Consider the following 24,898-nt stretch of genomic DNA (forward strand, 5'->3'; position numbering starts at 1 on the left):
CAAAAAACCCCAAAATTAAAAAAAAACAGCCCAGCACAAAGCCACACAAACAAAGAAACTCCGAGCATATTTTCATCACTTCACTCAGTAAGTTCCACTCTGCATGAGAGGGAGACCTCATGGTTTGGAAAATGCAGGAATTCCACCTGAAAAAAAGGCCAGGATGGAGAAGAACATCTTTGTTCAGCATCCAAGAATAAACTGAAGCAAGGAGGAATGAACTGCTACTAGCTACCAGCTCAGTACTTGCCACCATCCTTTTTTACTTGCAGGATTTGACACTGTGGACTGCCTTAAAATATGGATAATCTCAAGAAGATACAAAATTCCTCAGGTCAGCAAGTAGAATAACTGCCCTGCACTGCCTGGAGGGTTACAAATCTGTAAAGGCTCTGCTCTCTCATACCACAAAATCTTGATGTTACCTTGAATTTCAGAGTGAAGGTTAAAGCAAGCAGCTAGTATGAACACAGGCAACTCAAAGATCAGCATACAGTGGTCATGGAACCCCTTTAAATTCTCTAATTCATTGTATTACGTGCACTTTGAATGTCCTGTACTTTGCTGCCAATTTTTTCCACAAGTAAACATGTGGTAGAAAGTTGGTACAAATGTATTTCCTCTAGATAGCAGTAAGAACCAAGAATGCTTGGAGGGGATAATGCTTCAAAAGGACATCTGAGGCAGGCATGAAACTTAGATTCCTTTGGTGATTTCTCTGTGGAAAAACAGATAAGGGGGAAAAACACTCCTATATCCCAATTTAGTGAAGACCTCATGAAGGCCTAAGCAAACTATCAGATGTTGCAAACCACCTCTGTGTGATTATTTTCTAACGGGACATTAAAAGGCAGAATATTGAGATCAGCTGGAATTGGTGGCAATCATGAAGCCACCAGGGCTGGCAGCTTTAGGAGCAAAGCCAACCTGAAAACAAAGACAGCATGAGTTTTGTTGGGGGCAAGAGGAGCCATGCCTTCCTTCTAGAAAAGGATGGATTTTTTAGAGAAGAGCTAAAAACTGTTATTTTGAAAGCAGTATGTGGAGCAGCTGATATGAGCCAGTTTCATGCAATACTTCAGCCCGCTATAAAAAGAGAACAAAGTTGAATGTGGATAACATTGCACGGGGAAAGTCACATTCAGAGCTGAACTTTGGAGGCAACTGCCTACATACAGGCACATTGTGTTTTCTCAGTATCTGAAGAAACCTAGGGAGAAACCTCAAGCTGAGATGACAGGCTTTAAGCTGGTAGCATCTCTTCCACACAAGGTTTGAGATGCTTAAGAGATAATTTGCATCATATAAAAATAGGCTCTGAGACGACACACAAACTTCTAGGTAAAGAACCATGTCCCAAACGGTTCAAATTAGTCCACAAGGGACTATTGCTTTCTTAGAGATTATGAGCAAAAGCAGCTATTCTTGAGAATCTCCCTCAATTGAATTATGAGGTACAGAGAATATAAAAAGGAAAGCAGACATTAAAGAGTGAATAAATGGCCTGATGTCATATTATATGACCATTGGCCATGAAAACTTTCAGGGGAAGCAATAATGGGAAGCAATCACACAAGAAGATATTGTAAAAAGAGAAAATAGATGTTCAAAAGACAACAAGTACTATTATTAGAAACACACTGCCCATTCATGGGAATGCACAGAAGTTAACAAAGACCAGCAATGTTTCTTCCTTAAGCTAATCAGGAAGGAACAGAAAGTTCTGCATAACAAGAAAGGTTTTAAACACCATTTGCAAGGAAGGAAGTATCACAACATGACTGAATCTAGTGAGGAAATATTAAGCTTAATTGGCTTTATATATTTCTAAAATGCAAGTAAACTGTTAGAAATAGCAAATTCTTTATAGTTATGCACTAAGTTTATACAGGCACTGGAACCAGATCAAAACCTAACAATTTCTGAACAGCTGCCATTTGATGGTCCTGACCTTGACCTTTAACTTAACCCAAAACCTCCTGAAAGCCTCCTTTCAAACTTTCTTCCAGTTCTTGAGATCTCTCTGAAAGGCTGCTATGAATTTCACCAAAGCAGGTATTCCCATCTGCTGAGAATAGAGTGGGATTAGATGGCCACACTGGATGTCACTGGAGTGCAGCTGAGAGGTCGCTAAGAGAGGTGGGTCCCCCAAGTGACAGCTAACATCTACAACTCGACAGAGTGCTTCATTAAAAAGGGAAGTAAAACATCTATTTGAAAGGTCTGAAGATCTTTATAAAAGGTGCCATTCCTACAAGCAGTCACATGAACAACCTCAGTATTTGTGTGAACCCTTTAGCTGAAAGGCTTCTTTCCTGTCATAAGCAACTTGCTGGCAAGCACTGCATCTGTACACACCTGAGCCAGGAAACAAATAAAAACTGCACTCATTCTGTGCTCAAGAACCATCCAGCCCTCTGAATCCTCAGAGGTTCTCTATTTGTAACATTTCAGCTGGAATATCAATCAACGTGGAACTTTTAAAAATTAAGTGCTCTACTACTACTGCCTTCTAAAATCAAAACAAAATGTCAATCCAATTATCATCTCTAGCTTAAATTTCTACACCATGCAATCAGGAAGATATTTGACAACTAACATTCCACTTCTATCCATCATTTAACAACAATGCAGAAATTCAGCAGGCTAAGAGAAGGTGCCATTTAAAAGATGACTCTGTTAATCTTTGGGAAGGTAACATGCAATTTATCCTGAATGCAGAGACTATAATGGCATTTGTCAGGAAAAGGCAAAGAAAACAAGGTCAACTGCGCCAAAAGAGCCATTTTTAGAGATATGTATATGCAGATATAGAGCTATATCTAGAAATAGATACACACAGACACACATACATACATCTATCTTTATTTTCACTGAATACTTAGCAGTTCCAGCTGAGGTAGCTGGTTTCTTCTAGAACAAAGCCTGGCACCTGCAATAACACTATCTTAACACTGCACCTGATACACGCCCCTAGAGTTAATTTACTGGAAAGACTAATTTGGAAGAAAACTATGCTTATTTAGCTATCAGTCAATCCTGCCACTGCCAGGATTTCTGATGTAAAAAACATCAACAGAAGCTTTTTAAGCATTGGCTCATTAGCTCAATTGGTTTCTGTATTATTTCAGGAAAATCAATGTGTGTAATAAGAACTAACTTACCAAATACATTTTTTCATTAAACTCATATTCTTTTGGGAAGTCCTGATTGATATTCAAGTAAAAAAATATGGAAGTTCATAGACTCTAGCAGTCTAAGAGAATATTAAATAATATTAAAAAGTAAGAAAATTTCTTCAAGGGTCATTTCAAAAATAAAAGAGCAGAAGAATGGACTTCCACACAAAGTTAGAAAGCCTTAAACGTCTTACTGGCTCCAAATTGACAAACATTAGCTTAAAAAAGCATTTCAAAAATTCCCAAAATGTTTTCTCCATCCTAAAAACCACATGCCAATGCCTCTTGTTTGTTTATACTATAATTAGATTTGAGCAGATTTATAAAACACTAATTCAGTAGAATAAGCATGTTTGAAAAATCCTCACAAGTAGCATCAAGTCCAACTGTTTTTCCTGCCACTTGACACAAGGTGACATTCTGAGCAGACACACATATTCATCACTTCATTTCTCCAACTGGCACTTAATCTGACTTTGAAAGCAAAACAATTATGAGATTTTCGAACTACAAAAGCATTCCAGTGTGTATTTCACCTATTGGTACTATTAATGCAATTTTCAGGGACTGAAAATGGAAAAGAGAATCCAAGAGACCATCCCAGGATGTCTTCATTAACTAAATGAATATATGGAGACTTTCAATATGTGTTACACACACTGTGACTCTGAGTGCAGTGATCTGACATAGAGGAGTGAATGTGTGTTTGGAACAGGAATAGAACAAAGAAGGAAATAATGAGCATTCTTTACTTTTTGAAGTGGAAAGCAATTACCTCTAACTTATATTGTGTAATTGCTTATGAATAAGATGTAACTGAGGGTTGCACTTCACTTTCTGGCTGTTCAAAATTTAAGCAAATTTTAAGAAGTTTTAAGCATCGACAGTGATTAAAAGAAGGAAAATAAAATAGCATGCTAATGTCACTTATTCTGTTTGCAACACTGTGACAACTTTAAAGAGATTTGATTAACCAATCCCACATTGGCTTTCCCAGGAGATAAATGCCTGAAAAATACCATACTGCACTGAAGGAAAAAGTAAGTCTTCTTACATATGTCTCTGTAAATTATTGTTCTGATTTCCACCAAAGGTATTATTACTAACACACATTTTCCTTTAATTTAAGAAAATGCCACTTGGCCATCTAGTTAAAGACTATTACTAACCTTTTTGTATCTCCTTTCTGGACTTTTACCCAGTGCTCCACTTGAGCCATGTTACTTTTCCTTTGAAACTGCTTATCTGGATTTGTTCTGGGAACAAAGCCTCTTTTATATGAGCCAGTACCATTCTGCTCCACTAGGCCAGCACCCACACTCAGTGAACTAGGGAGCGTTCCATTCTTCTCAGCTGGCTGAGGCTGAGCTACTTGGGACCAGGATGCATTCCTCAAGTCAGGAAATAATGAATCAGCTTCTGTCACTGCATGCTTAGCCTTTCCCTTTTTGGTTTCCAGATTTTCTTTTCTGTGGACGTAACGCTCCTCCTCCTCCTTTTCTCTTCTTATCTCTTCCCGCTTATCGTATCCGAGCACTTCAGCTGATTTCTGATAACTTCCTTTTGTGTCCGTGATCTCTGCCTTCACACACTCTTTGCAGGCATCCACATGATTGACCTGGGGAACAGCTTGCTGATCCACTTTTTCAGTTTCCCTGAAAAGAAAACAGGTGTCAGTAGTGAACACTGTTTAATTGAGAAAAGTTGGTGTGGCCTCTTTTACAAAGGATACCCATAAAATTACAGTCTGCAGACTGTGATAAATTTGACATGTTACAATAAATATGCTCAGCAAAACTCAGTTGCTATTCCAGTTAGACAAAAGTTACTTTTATTGTGCTGTCAAGGAAGCAAAAATGACTTATATACATCTCTAAAAATGACTGAAAATACTAGTATTGTATGGAACAAGTGTTCAACATAACATTATGTACAAAAAAGCTGTAAACAAAAAAAAATCTTCCTGTCCTAAGAAAGACTGAAAGCCAAAAAACTGAAACTAAGCTTCCAGCTGCTCATGGCAAAATATAAAAAAAGTCTTTCATATTTTTGTAGATGTCTCAGGGACTACTCACTTCTGGCCAAGAGGACAGGGCAGTATCTACATTTAAGTCACTACTATTGCCCAGGGAATTTCTACTGGGGAGCTACTCCTGAAGAAAAAATTGCTCCATGCTGCAGTGCACACTAGTTTTCTTCTCTACCTTATAGCCTAAATAATATCAGAAATCTTGATATTCAATTTGAACACACTATAAAATGTCTGAGGATTCTGAAAGGTTCATGTTTCTTTTGACATATACCATACTTCATTTGCAATTTTCTTCATCTCCTAATAACAATAAGCTTCTCAGCAACTTTTCTTCTCACACAATGTAATGGGTTCTCCCTGACCTCAGGGTAGCACCCCATCTCTCAAACTAAGTTCAGCTTCTTTAAAGCTTTATGGAAAGTAAATTCGGAAAGTAAAAAAGTGCCATGACAAAATTGTTTTCACCTCAGTCTAATTAGAAAAGAATAGTCTACTTAGGAGTAAGGACCTTGGATCAATACTTCTAATGTGCCAGACTTCCCCAATTTTTCTTTCAATTATTCCTGTCCTTACAAAGAAGATAAAGACAGAGGTACTAGATTGTTTATTGAAATTTAAATTAAATCTAGAAAGTCTTAACACAAAACCATATCAAATGTAAAGCTCTAGAAGAGACACTGATCCCTTCCTTATATTGGACTGGCCAGAAGAAAGCAGTGTGAGATACTCAGGGAAAGTGCACCATAACATTTCAACCCTCACAGCCCACAGTGGCTAAAGCAGGGCTGTCTCACACAGCAGTGCTCCTTCACATGGAGGAGCAGGGAAAAGAATCACATTACAAAGCCAAAACATCAAGAAGGCTACATCAATTTAAAGCAGAGGAAAAAATCTGGAAGCACATTTTGGCACAGCTGAATTTTTTCATTATCAGTTCATACCTGCACAAATTACTTGATATCCATTAGCTCTATGCACTTATGATTTACCTGTCTTTAGCACTCTCTTTCCCCTTTACAGCACCTCAATCCTATTTCTAAACACTCATTTGAAACAACTCATAAAATTTCTTTTCTCTTTTACTTCTCTCCCCCAAAGGCAGCCAATTGGCTGTGGCAGGCGTATGAATTGGCCCACAGAAACTGGAATTTTTTACCTGAAATTCCCTAAATTATTATATGGAGAGATTCCCTAAATTATTATATATTGAGAGAAATTAATCATGGTCACTAAATGTGGGCAAACAATTTGCATGCATACACAGATACTGAACACCAGGTTTCCTTAATTAATACCAGTTAACTATTCTGCAACAGAATAAATTAAAAATAATTAAAAAGAAATTAAATTTAAAATAAAGAGAAATAAATTTAAAAGAATTAAAAATAATTCTTTAAAATATGAAAGAGTTTTATGTACCTATCTACAAACAGCAGCATCAGATACCACCACGGACGCGATTTATGTAAGACATTAAATTTTTGTAAGAGGGTAAGGGGTTTTTTTTATGTAAGATATTAAATTATTTTTTTTAAATTTCTGAGTGGAACTTGCCTCTTGAGTGAGGAGCGTGTCTGCATGAGAGCAGCCTGGTTCATAGCCCGGATCCAGGCGTTCATATCCTCCTGGGTGTCAGCACTGAAGTAGTATGTCCTCATCCCTGTGTGCTCTGCCTGAGAGCCAATGACAGAATTCTTATTATAAATATATGCCCTCATACCTGTGTGAACAGCCTGGAAGAAAAAAGAAGTAAAAGTCAGACAGCTCTTTCACCTTTTTCCCCCCAAAAATTAACTTTAAAACAACTTTTCCTTGATGGCTTCTTGAATTTGGGGTGAATTATCACACTACCGCAATGGGCTGTAAGGGCAGTAAACTCAAGAGGCACTCCAAGTTTTACTGAAATTCTTCTGCCTCTTTCTAGAACTATTAAGCAGAAAATCCAGTGCTTCTGATTTTCACAGTGGGAAATTTCAGCTTTTCTTTTTCTTTTAATTGATACATTTCATTTGCCACAAATACTATACTAAACAAATTAAAGAAATCCCTATACTGAACAAATTTAAGAAATTCTCAATGAGATGAGCATCAGCAAGTCAATGAGCAAGTCCCAGCTCATTTATTAAAGAAATTTATTCAGACAAAACATAGACAAAAATCTTACCTTTTAAGCAATTAAACTGCTAATTTAAGAATTGATTACAATGCATGTTAGGATCTTTTGGTTAAAGTGCGCACTTGAACATGTATTAGCTGCAAATTCACAAGACTGACTGATAAAAGTTAGTAATACTGATGGAATTATCACAGCACATAAAACACTGGCAATTATCTCTGCACACTAAAATTCTCCATGAAATTCCACTGCAAACTAGAGGTATCAGGCAATTTCTCTATAAATATATTCAATATTCAAATGGATCCAATGTGGAATATCTTTGTAACTCTAGGCTAGTTGAATTTAATAAAATCTCATCCATATTTGTATTAGCAATAGTATAAAGATTACAAAATCATGTAAGCCCTGCAACACTTCAGATTAGAAGGGAGATATTCATCTCTTTACTTTCCAAAAAAACTGAAGACAGTATACTCCGCTTGAAAGCTCTTGTAATGATATTAAAATGAAATTAGTAATTAAAGCTTATTTTTATAAAACTAAGCCTGCTATCACACACAAAAACTAATAGCATTAAGTACTGCTGAGATGGGTTTATTTTAAGAAGAAAAAGAATTATATCAAATTTTTCATTTGGCTACATCTGTTTCTAAAGGGTAAACGTGCTCTGTAAATCCTGCCTAAATAATTGGTCTTTTTATATTGATGATATCCTCTCCCCCTTGTTATTCTAACTCAAATTTTAAAAAAATTATTGTAGAGACAATCACAGATGGCTTCAGAAATACAATAGTCTTGACAAAACCCAGGCTATTTAATGCAATGCAGCCCTTCCTAAACATTATAACTTCAGTTGTTTACCAAGAATTTCCCAAATTACCATGACCTTACAGACTTGTATCAACAACTCCAAAGAGCAAAATACGTGCTTGCTATTACAGTGCTTTTAAGCAAGTTCTGTGCAGAATTTCCTCCCTTCCTCTGGCAGGCTGCTCCCCTGAATGTGTGAAACGTGGCCTTTCCCTTCTGTGCCTCAAGCAAGGAAGGCTGAGCCTGTTTTGAAAACTGGTGACTGAAGTAGAACAGCCAGCTAGAAAAAGGAGGAGGAGGAGGAGAAGGAAGAGAAGGAAAAGGTTACATAAAGAAGTCAAGACTCTCTCCTGTTCAGAAGAGGCTGCACTTCCCAACAATATTGGCCGAAAAGGGAATACAGGGTGGTTTCTTCTCAATTCCCACCATTAGCTGCTCCCCTAAACACAGGAAAACAGGACTTACACATACTAAACAACAGCTCTGATCAATCACATATTTAGAAATCAAAGGACTTTATTCACGTTTGCCTGGTTCTTTGGTTTTTCTTGGGTGTCATTGGGGTTGTCTTTTTTTCCTCCATTTTCTGAACACAAGAATGCTCAAAGCAAATACGATTTAGAAGCATTAATTAATTATAATTTACAGTTACCATCCAGTGTATACAGAGACCAAAAACTGGCAGCTCCAGATATAAAGGAAAAGGGTGACTTTAATGTGAGACCTCATGACTACAGAGTTCCTTCACGAAGCAGGTTGATCCCACAGAAGGTGTTAAAATTCAGAAGTGAATCAATTCCTGCAGCAAAGCAGACTATGCGTGTCCCACTGCAGATGATGCAGTAGGACCCAACTATTCACTGGTTTTATACTTGCTTAAAAACCCTAGAATTTTGGGGAACTATCTGCAGAGACTGCATAGCACACCAAGAAATGGATTTAACAGATGTCTTAATTGACCTGTATGCCCTGATCAACACAACCCACTTGTGTTTTAGGTTTCTCTCTGAACACAGCTGCAAGCACTGCCTAAGAGGCTGCAGGTGAAAACAGTATCAAAATGCAAACTGTGCTGCACCACTCTCTCTTGAGAGACTGAAGCTCTCACAGCCACAAACATTCCCAGCTTCAGAGGGATAGTGGAGATGGTGTGTGATTATCAACAAACACAATATCCTGAATTTCACAATGTATAACACTGGTTAAGGAAAATTCAAATTGATTTCAGTTATTTATTAGTAGTGTGTTTTAAATGCAAGAAAACAACTTTGTGCCAACATCCTGTTAGCTGTCCCTGCTGACAGACAGAAGCTAGCAGGCCTTTTGGGTTTGGGATTTTTTTTTAAAGCCAAAGCTATTAGGATGGCTACAGCATACTAAAAAGCCTAAAACACAGCACATGCTCACATATACACCATACACACAACAGGGAAAAAATAATATTGGTACCTATTCATGCATTCAGATGCCTTAATGTGGATAGATTGAGAAGAAAAGCAGTCTCTCTCCCATTGTGCCCAGTAGGAGAAATGGACAGTAAACCCCAAGAGCATATCAACGGGACAAGGACAAAAAATTAAACAAGTTAAAATCATTAAAAGATTCATATCAAAAAAAAGAAAAAACAACAAAACCCCAAAAACCACCTAGCAAAAAACTACTAAAAGTAACTAATGCCTACAGCTGTTATGTTCACCTCGACTTGTTCAAAATACCTAAGACAGAAAAGCCACCATTCACAGAACAAAGGGATAACTAAAGGAACAGTTTTCTAATAACTGTAATCTTTCCAAGTTAGTTCTGTCAATGACCTATAATATACAGAAAATTCTTCCTTCCCCTGAATTTTGATATTTCTGAACTCTTTCTGAGCAAAAATTGAAATAACACTCTGAGCCTCCCACTACAGACTCAACAAAAGCCCACTACAACCTAACTCATCTTTCACTCTTAAATAATACTGAGCTTTTTGAGGATTTCTAGAAGCCTGAACCCTTCCCTCTCCCAAATTCAAAACCAGCACTTCTCAAATTTACAACCCTTGGCATTTCTTCACCTGCCTCCCCAGACCCAGAGCAATATGGGAGCCTAAGAAAGCAACACTGACTCAGGGAACATAAAGGAAAAAAATATGTCTTTTTTTATTTTTTTTAGGAAAACCAGTGAAATCAAAGAAACAGACAGGAAGTTTGTCCTGGTTTCACTGGTCTAAGCAATGAACAAATACTTCCATTAGTAAGACCAATTAAAAATAATTTTCCTTATCTGAGGACAACATGGCTTCGAAAGAGACTGTGATGACGTGAACCTCCATAAACTGATACTACTATTCCTGTCCAAAAATATTGTATAACTGCAAAGTACAGTCACTTCTCTGCTAATCACAGGAAGTATTTCCAGCTATATATGAATGCTCTGCAAGCCTTTTCACATCAAAATCTAAACAATGAATTTGTGCTCACTCATATTGGTACCAACAAAAAACTATTCTTTTAAAATGCAGCTATTAGATTAACTAAATATCTTTAGGATGCGAGCTGCTGAACTAAAAAAGCAGTAAGGACCCTGAGTTCTAGGATCACACACAGCTTAGTGACAGTGGCTTCCAGCTAGTCACAGCACTTTGCTTGGCACAAACAGAGAAGACTCAAAAAAGAGTCAAGATTCAAAAATTGTATCAAGATAGAGACCTAAAAGCACAGTTTCTAAACAAAAGAAATTAAATGCACATACTGATATATTTCAAAGTAGGGGTTTGATTGATTTCAAAAGCCTATAGGCCTGTAATTGTTAAACACCCAAAGAGACACAAAAACTTAAGCTGGACCTCGGGAGGTGATGAAAGGAAAAGGATTTTGATAACTCCTACAGCACATGTTTTAACACTTTGCAGGGTTCAGCACAAGCCCAGTGAGCATGTGCTTTACAAGCTTCCTTCTAACCAAATCATATGCAAAATCACCCATGTATTTGCTTAGCAAAAATCCTCCCTCTGGTTTTGCAAATAAAAGAGTTGAATTTTTTCCAGTTTTGCTGTTGCCCTAGCTTCCAAACTCACTCCTGCTTCAAATGGGAGACAATCCTGTTGTAACAGAAGATTTACAACAATCTCAACAAAGAATGGGCCAAATGTAAAAAGTGCCATGGCACATTTTCCCACTCATTCAGGTCTTCAATGCAAAAAAAAAAAGTCTTATCTTTATTTTGGGCTTAATCTGCTTGTGTGTTCTATTTCTGGCTGTGCTACACTGTGAGACAGAATGTCCCACTAGGCTCTGGGTCTGGAGGTGTTCTGAAGAGAGGAGATAAAGGCAATGGCTGCTGAGTGATGGGTGCCAGCACAGGGTGCTCCTCCTGTGAGGTGCCCACAGCCAACTCTGTGACAACTGAACATCAGTGCTGGACAGGGTCAGTGCCACAGGAACTGCACAAAATCCTCCTGCTGCCCCTGGAGCTAGGTCTGAATAAAATCACACTGCCGCTTCCAGCCTGCAGTCAATCATCAAACACCTAAAGCAGAGTTACAACTGGCCTGACAAACTGACGCATGAAATGTTTATTTTTTTACAGAGTTTGCTAGCATAAACTTTCTTTTGCTATCAACACCCTATTTCTACCTATATCAATAGATATAGATAGACCCTGTGTGGAAAGTCTCCTGGTATTTCCAGAAAAAGACTCAGATGAAATACCTGGTAGAGCTCATACAGGTATGATATCTTTAAATGAACAGGAGAAGTCTGCACTTGCTTCTGGAAAGGTTTAACCATGACCAAACCATGGATTCCACTCCACTTGGCCAGTGGTGACTTAAGAGTGTGTGTAAACACCATTTGAACAAAACAAAAAGCAGGGAACCCTAGAAGAGTACATTGAGTTCCCCTCTTTCAGTACATGCTTCCTCCTAGGAAAAGGCTCTAGAAAAGGAGGGCTTTACGAATCACACTCAGTAAATACTGGAGGTGGAATGTTTTTCTTAAACAAAGATTTCTTTGTAGTTTTATCCTGATAACTCATGCTCAATGCATTTGAAAAAGTACAACAAACATTTCCACAAAGTGCACTGGGTCTTTTTTAAACACATTAAACACCCAAGTTAATATTTGCTTAATAAATTTCAAACCACTATCCACTTTAACATAGAACTGAAAGTAAAAAAAGGCATTCTCAACTTTAAAACAACTCAAAAAAAATCAAAATGCAAGAGAAAGTCATATGTTCTTCATAATTTCAGCACAGAAAATATTTAAACAGAGATTTCTTCTAGATCTCCTAAGTGTGCCTGATCAAAACCTGATTTGTAAATTAGTTTAAAGTACATAGCCGATTTGCTTGATAGAAAAACAAGTTCTGCTCTGACTTTAAATCTGCTACAGGCATGGAAGTTTCTCAACTTTGCCTAAGTGCAGCAGCTTTAACAATCACTTGGAGTAGTCAGGTTTTGGCACTATCAAGAAATACATGTTTTATTTCATTACTGTGGGCTTTTATAACGAAGACTAGAATTGTAAATTATAAAATTACATTTATTTTTAGAAAAAGAAAAACCACAAAACCACCCATAAACTATATCAAACAAGAGTACTTTTGCCTTTTAAAAAGTCCATATCACTTAGGATGACTAAGTGCTGTCATTTTCTACCTGTGAGATCTGAGTCGAGTCTTTTCTTTTTAAAAAAACCACAACAAAACCAAATAGACATCAGTCCATTATGAGATCAGCTACTCTATTACAAAGTAAATAAGACAACTATTCTTTCAATCTGTACACAGTACTGGAACAACTTGTCAATACTAATTTCTGATTTTAGAAACAGGCTCTTTACTCAGGGACACTTCATTAAGCTCTAAGGACACTTACAAAGTAACAGACATGAATGTCAATTCATAAGCAAAAAAAAAAAGTGCTATGTCACATTTGAACAGGCAGTCAATAAACCTGTCTGCTTTTAAAAGCTAGTAACAAGTAAAATAGGAAAACAGATGGTGTTCTTGTTTACAACAGCAGCTTTTCTAATATGCAAATAAACTGTGATTAGCTGATAAGCTTTGCAAATGTACCTTAAAAGAAAATTTGCGATTTATACGATCTTCAGGTCCAACTGGAGATATGACATAACTGGGCAATGGGATACTCCCCAGAACAGACTCCTCTCTGCTGTCTGTGGAATAAAGAAATAGAATTTAATTCCCTGCACTGTTCAGTGGGCTAAGAATATATTCTCCTTTATGGACACAGAGAAAACAGGCATTAAGCAGAAACAACAGTGGCTCAGACTGAACATAAGGAAAAGCATTTTCCCAAGGACAGAGCAGCAGGAGCACAGGCCAAGGGAGAAGCTGTGGCATTCTCCATCCTTGGAGCTTTTCAGTGCCTGACTTGATTAAACCCTGAGCAACCTGGGCTGACTCCTTTCCTGACCCTGCTTTCACCAGGCACTGAGATGGGACACTTCCTGAAGTCCCTTCTGACACAAATTCACTTATGACTCAACACCAATAATACATACAAGAAAAATGTTTTAGTTTTAAAGAAGAAAAGTTTAGAGTTTGTTTTCTGAATCAGATTGAGTTTTTATTCAGTTTTTTTTCTTTTTTTCTTGGGGGGGTGGGGGTTGGATGCTGCTTTTTAGCTTCAGCCAGAAGAATACACTTGAAGTATAAAGCTTATTGTGCCAAATGAACAGTGACAGGCTGCAAAACATGATGGACCTTCCATTTAGCACTGGACATCCAGGCTAATGGCTATAATTAGGAAATCTCTCTTGCTGCTGGCTCCAAGGGATCGACAGCAGAAATGCAGCATCTAGAGATATCAACTCCAAGTCTGAGATTCTGTAATGCTTTCCAAAAATTGTAGCACATGAAGTATTCAAAACTTGAAAATAACCTTATCTAATACCTAGTTTGGTCTAAGATCACATTCAACCTTTTTTTTTGGCAGAATTACTGGATTCAGAAGTTCTCACTCTTACTTTGTCCCTTAGATTAAAACTGAACCCAATGCCCTGATCTGACCATAGCACATTCTCAAAAAAACTCAGATGTCCAAGTGCAAGCAAGTAGGTACCAGAACACAGACCAGAGATAGGATAAATCTTATTTATTCCAGTCAGATGTTCTGCAAAGTAAACTGTAGCAATCACCAAACATAAATCATGTGAAAAAATATCATACAGCATCCTTTGCTTCCCCTACTCTGGCCTGGAATTTGCTGTACATTTAAGATGCCTGGCCAAGCAATTGTTTCACTGTTCATCTCAGAACAACTAACTTTATCTGAAGAGTTCAGTTAGTTCATGCATTCACCATGATTTGTACAGGTGAACTGTTCATACCAACTCAAAACAGCTAATATTTACTCACCTTTGTAGTAAAACAAACAAAAATCAGCAAGCACAAACCATCGTCTCTTCCATAACCTCATTCCAGAGCTGTCCTGAAATGCAAGAAATGTGGTACACTTTTCATTTAAGGAAAGTTAACAGACAGTGTTGATCCAGTGAGTAGTTTACCAGGAGTTTACCTAAACATGATTACTAAGTGCAAAACAAATGGTTTCTATCTTAGTAAAATATTGTGTACTAAGAAAGATGAGAGGCAAAACATCCAGCTATAAAGTAATGAGGGCAGAATAGTCAAACTGCTAATTTTCATTAAGTAATTAAACCCTCATCCCTAACAGCATTCAGATTAACCTTGTACACAACCAATGCTTATTTTATCTGCTCGTATTTATCTGCAATAAGGAAACCAAGTGTGTTTCTGGATGGCACAAACTCCAACAAAGATTGCCTGCAGACCAAATGAAAATCACTACACAGCTGTGAAGTATGACCTCACATTTCAGGCAATGATATCCTATAATTCAATCACCATATGTTACCCATGCCTAAAATGTAATTTAATCAAATATTCCTTAGGAAATAAAACAGGATGCATAATGTGCAAATTTTAATGAAGTATAATATAATATGCCTGTGGAGATATATATAGGTATAGATATAGATAACCTTGTCAGAATGAGGATTATTTGCATTGAAATTAATTTCTGAAGCTTTTAAAATTGCCAGACTTTAACCTAGGCAAGTACAACTTGTTCAGCTCAGGCAGGCTTCGATGGGACCAGCAGGATAAAAAGCACCTTCCGATTTTAAGGGTTTACAAGCAAGGTTAGGGGACAGAAGGAAATAGGATATACAACATTGCCCTAGCTATTTCCCTCCTCCTTCCTGCAATCAAATTAACTATGGAAGGACTTTCTCCCCTTCCCATTTTCATGCTATAGCAACACATACTGTGCCTGAGTTCTGATTCTGTCCTGAGAGCTAATGGACTTGGGTAGTGGATGTCAACAGAGCCGAGAGTGGAACACAGCAGAATTACATCTCTCCACCCAGGAGGAAGCAGACAGCTGTCAGCTATTTCACTTTCATGTAAAACCATAATTGTAAGCCTCAGATTTCAGCCTTCTCCTGCCCACCCCTAAATCTAGCTGCTGGATCTCTGGTGATAATCCGGTAGACACGGGCTGCCAAATGAGAAGCAGGGGAATTATTCTCATATAACAAACAGCTTTATTTACTTATTACACTCAAAGATGTGTTTCTGTCAGCTTAAGAGTTCAAGACATAGCAGCTGTAGAATTCTGTTCATTGAATTAAATTCTATAATCCAGTCTTTGCTGGCTACTGCCAGCTGGCTACATGTCCCCATTGCCCATAATTTTCCCCCCTCCTGCTTCTGGAGAACAAAAAGGCATAGGGACTGGAATTAAGCCTTTGATCAGGGTAGAAGGGCATAACCAAGTAGATAGAATAAGGCCTTCACAGCCAGCCTCAGGCTGTGTTCTGAGGGAGTCAAAGATCATCCTGACACTGAGCCAGCAGGATAAACCAGGGAAAAATAACCACATTTAGATAACAAAGTTACAGCCTCAACACTGAGCTGTGATGGTGATGTCCATTTATCAGTTTACTCTTCTGAATCAAACCCATTTGTAAGCCTTGATTTTCACACTTGCCAAGCACAAATTCCTCACTATGGAAGTCTGTGGAAGTACCCAGCACTGCCCTGTGCCACCAACACTGCAGCTTCTGCTTCCTCAGGTCCTGGGAAGCACTGGCTCCTCCTTGATGCTTGCACTAAATATATGAACAGAACCAGGTGATCAGATGCATACCTGTTTGTGCAGCCAGCCTCTTACTATCACAGGAACATTGGGATTCCTCCTGATGGCTTGTTCCCTCTTTCCAAAGCTGTGAACTTTGCTTCCAGTCTTCACGACCTGCAAAGTATAATGGAGCAGTGGTTTCTAAACCGTACTGAGACTCATTTCATATTACAAATACTCTCACTGCAATAACTTATACTTCATTACACAGCAACAAAGTCCTCATGGCATTTTCAAGGGCAAGTAAACAGGCAATGATATTTACAACAGAGCAAAGTCAATCCTCCACCTTCATCAGGATGGTGTGCCAGCTCCTGCTGAAGAGCAGCAGCACTGCTGTGTCAAGTCAGAAGGCGGAACTGTGGAAATTTTAGTGTGCTTGGAAAAAATATTTGAGAGCTGCATGCAAGTCTGTGGAAAATATTGCACAGGTCTCTTACACACACAGGACTTTGAGCAGATGAATCTTACTCTTGCTCTTCTTTGTTTGTCTTTTTGGGGGGGTTTTGATGGGGTCTTTTTGGTGGCTTTTACTTTTTCCTTCCTGTTTAAATTCAAACAACATTGATAGCTTAATAAAATGCTTGGACTCTGGCCCTGCAAACAAAAGGAGAAGACAGTGACACTACCAGGGAAGAGACCTACACAGCAGCCAGTGGAAACCACAAGGCCTAGGTAATGATCTGTGTCTTACTGAAACCTCAGTTTTGACCCACATGGACAAAACTATTTCAAACACAAACAAGCAAGGCCTATCCATGTGTGAAAAAGCACAAATCACTCAATGAGTAATCTGCCTGCTCTTTTCCAGCCTCAGCCCAGTTTGCTCCTCCAAGTGCTTCAGGACACACCACCCTTACAGCTGCTGCCAAGTTCTCCAAGAAAAGAGCTGCCCAAATTCTCTCCTACAGTGTCTCTCTTTTTAATCTCCGAGCTTGTCAGCGTACAGATGCTCTGCAGGCAAACAGCAGCTCTGGAAACGAGTATATTCATCACACACCAGGGATAACATCAGAAAAAAATCTCAGTGTACTGCTCCTGCCAGTCAGGCAACATCTGGACTAGAAGACTGCTGTCTATAATGTAAATAATTCTAGCAGAATATTATAACGTTAAATGGATTCTGTTGATTGATTGATGAAGGCCAGACTTTACCAACCTGCACTAAATTTCCTGTCTTAATGAAGGGTTAGCTAAAACCAGCATGGAAAAATGCACTTCTTTTTTGGTGCTACAGCATATAAAGCAGTGAGGCAGATTTAACAGGAGTGAGGAGCAGGATTTCCCCAGCACTGCCACCTCCCCAGACAGCTTAGTGAGAGCCTGCACAAGACCCAGCAGCACCCAGGGCACCACAGGTGGTCACCTGAGGAAAAAGCCCATACTTGTCCACCTGTCCAGGGCTGCTGGCACAAACTCAGCAGAGCAGGCTGTAGAACAGGTTTCTGAGGAGGTGCCCCTACCATCCAGCTGGCAAAAGCCAGTTCATAGAAGAAGTCAGGTCAGGATGGCATCAGCACATCTCCCAGGCTTTGTGTCTGCCAGACCTGTGCTAAGGCACTCAGCCAACAGGCTGCAGAGCACTGGCTGTGGGCAAACACAGCCATGTAAGGGCTTTTGTAAAGAAAAATGAGAAGTAAACAAGACAATTGAGTTTTTAGAAATTGCTGCCAAATGTTAAGATACAACAGCTACATTAAAAGGGTGATGAAAATAATGAGGCCCAAATTTGCTAAAGCTCTAAAAGTCAAAAATCTATTTTTATTTTGTTTTTACTTTATTTGTACTTTGCAGCTGAACATAAATCAATTTACAAAATGTACAGAATTTAGTTTCCTAATCTTTCTCTCATGTAGATCTTTGGAAGGGTGAAGGAACTGAGGAGCAGTTGAAGTGCAGCTTATCTAGCCTTACAGCAGCATTTAAATTTGGGGGTTTTTTTAAATCAGATATTTTAATTAAGCACTTTCTCTGATCTTAATAATTTTAAAATGCAGACCACAATGTAGAAAAATCATCCTTGGACTTGGTCAAAGGACCAAATAATATCTACGGCACAGGAGTAGGAAAATTTGTCCAAAGGCTGTGTATTATATGTCAATCCAATAGCCATAATGGAAACAAAATTATCATTTTATGGTGCTTTATGTAATTAAAATTCTCTTTTAATCTTCAGTATTGATTATCTCATTCTGCTCTGGAATAAAACAAAGCATAACAGATACTGCAAAGCATAACAGATACTTAGTCACACCTTGTTTCCACTGGCTATACTAATTGGTTTGAAAGAAAAGGTGTATTTTTAAACTATTTCTCTGCACTGCAGTAGTCTGTTCCTAACTTGAATTCTTCTGATATCATTGGCAGAAGTTTAAAAATGCAGGTCAGCACAGCTGTCTGTATCACTGAAGACACAAAAGTCACTTTTGACTTCAGTGCATTTGTTATGCTGACTTGCTTGTGAATGACTGCTGAGTTTTTGCAACAAAACTCAAAAATGTCAAAAGCCAAAATTTTCAAATCCCTTTCCATCACTGCCTCATCTTATTTCTTACAGTAGCTTGTAGCTGAGGAGGAAAGTTGCCAACATATTATGCAATTTTTTTCTTTCTTTGAAACAGGACAAACAAAAAAAGTACAGACAGGCTCTTTTTTTTGAACAGATTTTTAAAATAGTAAACAGGAAGACTGTATTTTGGTCAAAATATGCAAATATATATGCATAATAAAACATGGAACTTTCAACCTAGAAGGAATTTTTAAAAAGTCAACCTATAAAAAGCCACCTGTTTAAGTCAAACTCTTCAAGTCAAAAAATCTCAGTGTTTCAGTTAGAAATGAACTTATGAATCCTTTTAGTATCTCCAAGAAAATGAGATATTAATCCTTATTTTTCAGATAGAAAAAACTGAAACTCTCCAAAAAAATCACCAAATTTTGAGCATTCCCATGCAGTGGCTGTGAACTGGACCCTGTGCTGCACTCCAGCTCCAGACAGTCCCAGAGCTGGCACATCACATTCCTGTCACCACTGCTTGCTCCAGCTGCTAGACACATTCTTTACTTGGATTCCTCACCAGTTTACCTCAGAGAAATACCAGCAACCACCAGTGTCATCAACAATTCAATCACTTCTGTTATGCAGAACCCATCCAACATGCTCTCAAAATGCAGATAGTAAATACATTCCCTACAGTCCTTTCATTTTTGACTTGGCCAGAGTCCTGTGTGGCACAGTAACATTTACTAACTTTCATTTACATCATGAGATGTTTCAACAGACTAAATTCCAAATGTACCTTACTGTCAAACTGAAGCAGACCCTTTTTCCTCCATAACCTTAATTATTAATCAATATAAATGGCTTTTAACATGGTTAATCATGTAATTGAACTGGGTATGAACAAGATCTTTGGGACAGAGAATAATTGCAGTTTATCAAAATGCCCTTTTGCTTTTTATTCCTTCAACCCCATACCCCTCAAATGTCAAAGAGCAAGATAGACTGCATTGGTCTCAAGTCTTTCAATTACTTACTCAGACAGTTCCTGCATCAATATACTGGCCCCAAATGTGCACAGCTCTATAGAAAAAAAGGCTGAACTTGGCCAGGATTCCAGCACTATGCATACACCATTCTGTGATGGCATTTGCAGGACCAAATTTTAGAAACATTAAAAAAAAAAAATATTAGCCATGGCTAAGTAGAGAGCATGAACATGACTGTGCTTCATGTCTGCATCTGAGAACACACTCTTTGAAAGAATGATTAGGAATTGAGGGAAGAAAACATTTAGAAATAGATGGAAGGACCTTAAAATCTATTCTCAACCTCCTAAAAGTCAATCTCAAAGCAGAGGACACAGGTCATTTTACAGCCTTTTTTCTCACTACTAGTTCACTTGAAATAAGTTTTGTGTTAGACTGTGAAGGAATTCAACAGATCTTCTGACTGCACAAAACAAGAGAAGCGATTTCAAGCCTGTTAACACATGCAATGATGAAACACAGCAGATGTAGGAAAGATGTTGGTTCATCTTAAGGACCCAAAGTAGAATGGATCTTATAAAAACAAACTTGGTGGAGAAGCAAAGTGCTGGCAAAGCCTCTGTGAGAGCTTTATTGTAAGTCTAAAGCTGCCATGTGTTAAAAAATCCACACCTGGGTGCCTGCCAGAAGCATGCACAGCCACCCTTACAGTGGACTGCAAACAGAATAGAAAGAGAGACCAAAACCAGATCAACCAAAGCCTTGGGAGGTGGTTCTGGACATTCTCTGAGCTGTGATGAAAAAAGCATTACCCTCCTGTTCAGCTGTGTGGTTCTGACATGGCCCCAGCATGTGGGTGACTGGGAATGGAATCCAGTCCCCATTTTTGGTCTCTGCTGGATCAGTGCAAGCAGGTGACAGAGGGAAGCAGCAGGAGCAGGGCTCAGAGGATGCACACGTTTTGGCAGAAGTGTGATCCTGGCCAAGTTAGATTTAACTGTGTCACTGGAGAACTCGCCAGCTCAAAGCACCCTATCAGGTCCCCAGTAAGTTTTTGCTGGTTTAAAGAGGGAAAAAATGAGCTTTCTGCCTCTAATGCAGGCTTTAAAAAATCAGAGTTAGCAGGATAAATACAGTAAAAACAAATGACGACATACTTTGGTAATTTCAACTCTTCAAACATCAAAAAGAAGTGTTTCAAATAATTCAAGCAACCTACTAAGCTTACTGTTTGCAGTGATAACTTCATCTAGCACTTTAAAGATAAATGCATTCTTGAGATATGATACATTACAATCTTTGTGTTGGTTCAATAACTTATACATTGTAGGTTTTAAAATAATTTTTAAAAAATTAATTTTCAGCTTCTCATGAAATTGTATCACCTCCTGTACTCAAGCATATCAAAATATTAGTAAAAGATTTTAAGTATTCCAACTAAACAAAACGTTTTTGCAATCAATATGGTGAAGCCCTTTCTTAAACTCAGTTACATAAAAGGCTGCCCACTTTTGCATTTAAAAAAAAAAACAACTGAGAAGTTTAAGAACTGCAGTCAAAGTTAAGAAAATTATCTCTGCTAATTCTTTCAATATTGCTCTATCCCTTTTATCCACCCACTACCATTCTCACTGTTCTGTAATTTACTGTAAGGTCAAAGAAGTATTAAAACAGATGGTGACACTTCAAGTACAGCACTTTATTATACTTTGTTCAATAATGGACACAGGTCCTTTGTCAATGACAAGGAATGGACTTTTCTATTATTAAACATTATGTGTGTGAACTTGGTGCCTGCACTGCTTGTGCAATGCAGTGAGGGCAGCAAAGGATTTAATTGTTACTAGGAGGAGGAAAGGCAGTAAGATTTCATGAAAAAATAAGAACTGCAAATTCCTGGTATCATGCATCACTTCTGGCCATATACACTGGACCACCAAAACACTTGCTGAAATACTAATATTACATATATTTACTTCCACTTGTAAGTCTCAAACTTTCTGTGTCCCAATAATCACAATGTAAGAAGTCACCATTCAATGCTGTCACGTGGGTATACAGTGCTGTCAAAAGGTTTGTGTCTGAGTAGAAGATATTACCTCTTCTCTGAGGTCCTACTAGACTTCTAGCTTAATCCACAGCCCTACTGAAATCAGCATAAGAACACTGGATTTAAAAATTAGTGAAGTTGTGATCAACAAGCTGAAAAAAATAGCTTTTTCCTTTACCTTAGAGCCAGGTTTTGTATCAACAGCAGCCGTAGTTACTGCAGTGGACGTTTCACTGACCATGCTTGAAGGCCTTTGGTTTATTTGTTGGTTGGACATAGATGAATTCTGTCTAGAAAGCAAACAAAACCAGATAATCTAAAGCACATAGTTTCAAACATTCAGTGTGGCCTTTTTATGTTTAAAATTCACAGTGTGCAAATGAATGACAGGTTAGTCAAATATTTCCCATGCATCTGCAGGTTCCTTTGCGCCGCTCCTGTGATTTAGATTTCAAGTCTTTCCCAAGCAGTGACATCTGATGATTGGTATTTGTCTATGCATCAGGAAGGAGAAACCTGCCAAATTGTCTGCAAACCCAAGAGAGGATCAAGATCTAACAAGGATTGCAGGAAGAGAGAAAATAAGGCCTATGCAGCGAAACCAAACTGTGCCCAATTTAGAGAACTGGCCAAACCTGTGAAAGAGCCAGTACTGGGAGAAAAGGACAGGAATCAGCACTTGGCAATAACAGGCTTTTTATTTAAAATCAAATTGAGTCTTGACTGCTGTTAGATCTTTCACTAACTTAATGCCGTATCTTTGAATCTGCCCAAAATATGATTCATAGCACAATATGAATTATTAAAATACCTTTTAAGCAAAATGGTGCAATTCAAGGCAGATAGTTGTTAGAAATGTATAATTTGAGTCATCCTAAGATTCCAGAAATCCTGATAACTAGCTCAGATAGCCACTTAAGGCATAGGTGAGGTCAATCCTACCAGAAGAACATGTTCAACAAGTAAGAATTCAGTACAGCCACCCAGATGAAGAATTGAGAGGATAGATAGAAGGGCAAAATAAAATCTCTGTGAAGAGAAGCTTCAGCAGCCAAACTCGACACCAGCATCAAATGAAATTAAAACCACAGGTGGCATTTTCAAAAATCATTAACAACATAATTTAGCAAATAACAAGTGGTAATAGAGTCACATCAGAAAAGAAAACACAACAAAACAAACAATTAACAACACCTGATTTTCCTTTTCCCAGTCACCAAAGCCATTTACTAGAAAAACCAAAAATGGTATACAAGCTACACCAACCATGGTTGCTGCTACCACTGAAATCCAGATCTGAACACAACAGAGAACAGAATAATTCTGAGTTATCACGAGAACAGAGAGGAGTCTGTGATTTTAGTAGCTCAACACAGGTTTAAGAGGACAAAATATTTGCCATCACTGCTCTTCCTCAGTTACAACCTGAACAATTATCTGTTCAAAAGCTTGGATAGGTGTTTTTTCCATATTTTTCCATTTGTGACCAGGGTTTCAATGAAGCTTGCAAGTAAGTAATACAAGTTAGGTCCCATTTTATTTATGTCTTGCATATCTGACATAAATTCCTTCTTCCTAGATTTTATATATAACCTCAGGTCCAAGATATAAGAACAACCTACAGCAAGCCCCTAAAATTCCTGGCCATCCTTTAAAGCAAGGGAACTTCATCATGTCAGTTTGAGTCAATTTGCCCCACCTCTTATGGACCAGCTACCCTGGTTCAGCATTTAATCACCTTTTAATCCAGTCTCTGCAAAATGCAGATTAAAAAACTTCCCATACATGACACTGCCTAACTAAGCTATTCCTGTTGATGAAAATGAAAAATACAATTTAAATTTTGACAAATTGGAATTAATCTTTCCAATAAAAAATTAATGAAGAAGAAATAACCCCAGAGGAATGGTTTTAACTTAATATTTCTACTCTGATTTAACAGATTTTCTCTATTCTCAAAAATGCTGTTTCACAGCAGGTTAAACATACTGCACTTAAAAAAAATAGAAGTATTACAGAGCAAAATAAGCTATATGTTTAACACGACCATCATAAGAAAATCATAATACAATACAGAATGATAAAAATGTAATTTCTAAGCATTTACTATGTAATCATAGAGTGATTTCTCTTCCACTTGCTACTACAAGTGATCACTGCCAAGAAACCAGGCTTTCCCTTTCTAGTACTATCAAATTAATGACGAACTTCAAATTCACAAGGAGAAAAATGCTCTTTAAAAAATGTGAGGTAGTTGCCATGGAAGAATTCAAATAGCAAGCAAAAGACACATTAAGTCCATTGAAAGAGAAAGCACATTATTATTCTCCTATAAAAAGTTCAGCAGCAAACCTGGCGATGCAAACTTGCTGCACCCAATATTTAACAGAAACCACAAAACAATACTGCAAATTAATTTCAGTATAATACTATTTTGTATATAGTATTTCAAGGATACAATTGGATTTTTGCATGAAATCAGAACATAAAACTCAGGTATTCAAGTCTTTTAACAGCTAATCAATATTCTCAGTGTTTTTAAAAGCAAGTAAAAACAGACAGAATATGCAGAATTACCTGAAACATCCTGGCCTGTTAAGGGAATTAACAGTGTCCTAATAATATTTACAGATTCAACTTCAAAAATAAGTGACTACAGCACTGACTCTGTGCATTCAGAAACATTAGTTCAAAGCTTCTATTACCAAAGATGTTTGATAATATCTGTTATCCAAGGTACCCCATTCTGTCTTCGTAGTGATGCTGTTTTACTATTTTCAGGCTAGTTTTTTACTGCCTCCCACAAGTGTGTGAGTACACACACAGAATTGCAGTGTGTCCATTTGGAGCTCCAATACTGTGTAAATATTTTTAAGTACTTGAAAATAACACTCTATATAATAACTCCTGTCAAGCAACTCCCTGCTCTACCTAAACATTGCTAGTATGTCTCCAGAAACCATATTTACCAGCTGAAAAAATTACATTGCCAACATTTGGGTTATTAAAAAACCCTAACACTGAAGAAGAACAATAAAAAACAATG

General features: G+C 37.8%; 1 protein-coding gene across 9 annotated transcripts in view; it reads right to left on the reverse strand.

Moving 5' to 3' along the window:
* Positions 1 to 24,898, reverse strand: part of PLEKHA7 (pleckstrin homology domain containing A7) — a 146,067-nt gene that overhangs the window by 32,460 nt on the left and 88,709 nt on the right. For 8 of the 9 annotated variants that reach the window (XM_054515194.1, XM_036384118.1, XM_036384119.1 and 5 more), the window contains 6 exons: positions 22,031 to 22,142; positions 16,323 to 16,427; positions 14,507 to 14,579; positions 13,202 to 13,302; positions 6,766 to 6,944; positions 4,349 to 4,834 (listed from right to left, as the gene is read on the reverse strand). In XM_054515194.1, coding sequence (XP_054371169.1) covers positions 4,349 to 4,834; positions 6,766 to 6,944; positions 13,202 to 13,302; positions 14,507 to 14,579; positions 16,323 to 16,427; positions 22,031 to 22,142 — 1,056 coding nt within the window. The remainder of the gene's footprint in view (positions 1 to 4,348; positions 4,835 to 6,765; positions 6,945 to 13,201; positions 13,303 to 14,506; positions 14,580 to 16,322; positions 16,428 to 22,030; positions 22,143 to 24,898) is intronic. The other variant, XM_054515192.1, reaches the window with a different exon arrangement.

This window comes from Molothrus ater, chromosome 6 (assembly GCF_012460135.2).
Source record: "Molothrus ater isolate BHLD 08-10-18 breed brown headed cowbird chromosome 6, BPBGC_Mater_1.1, whole genome shotgun sequence".
NCBI lineage: Eukaryota > Metazoa > Chordata > Aves > Passeriformes > Icteridae > Molothrus > Molothrus ater.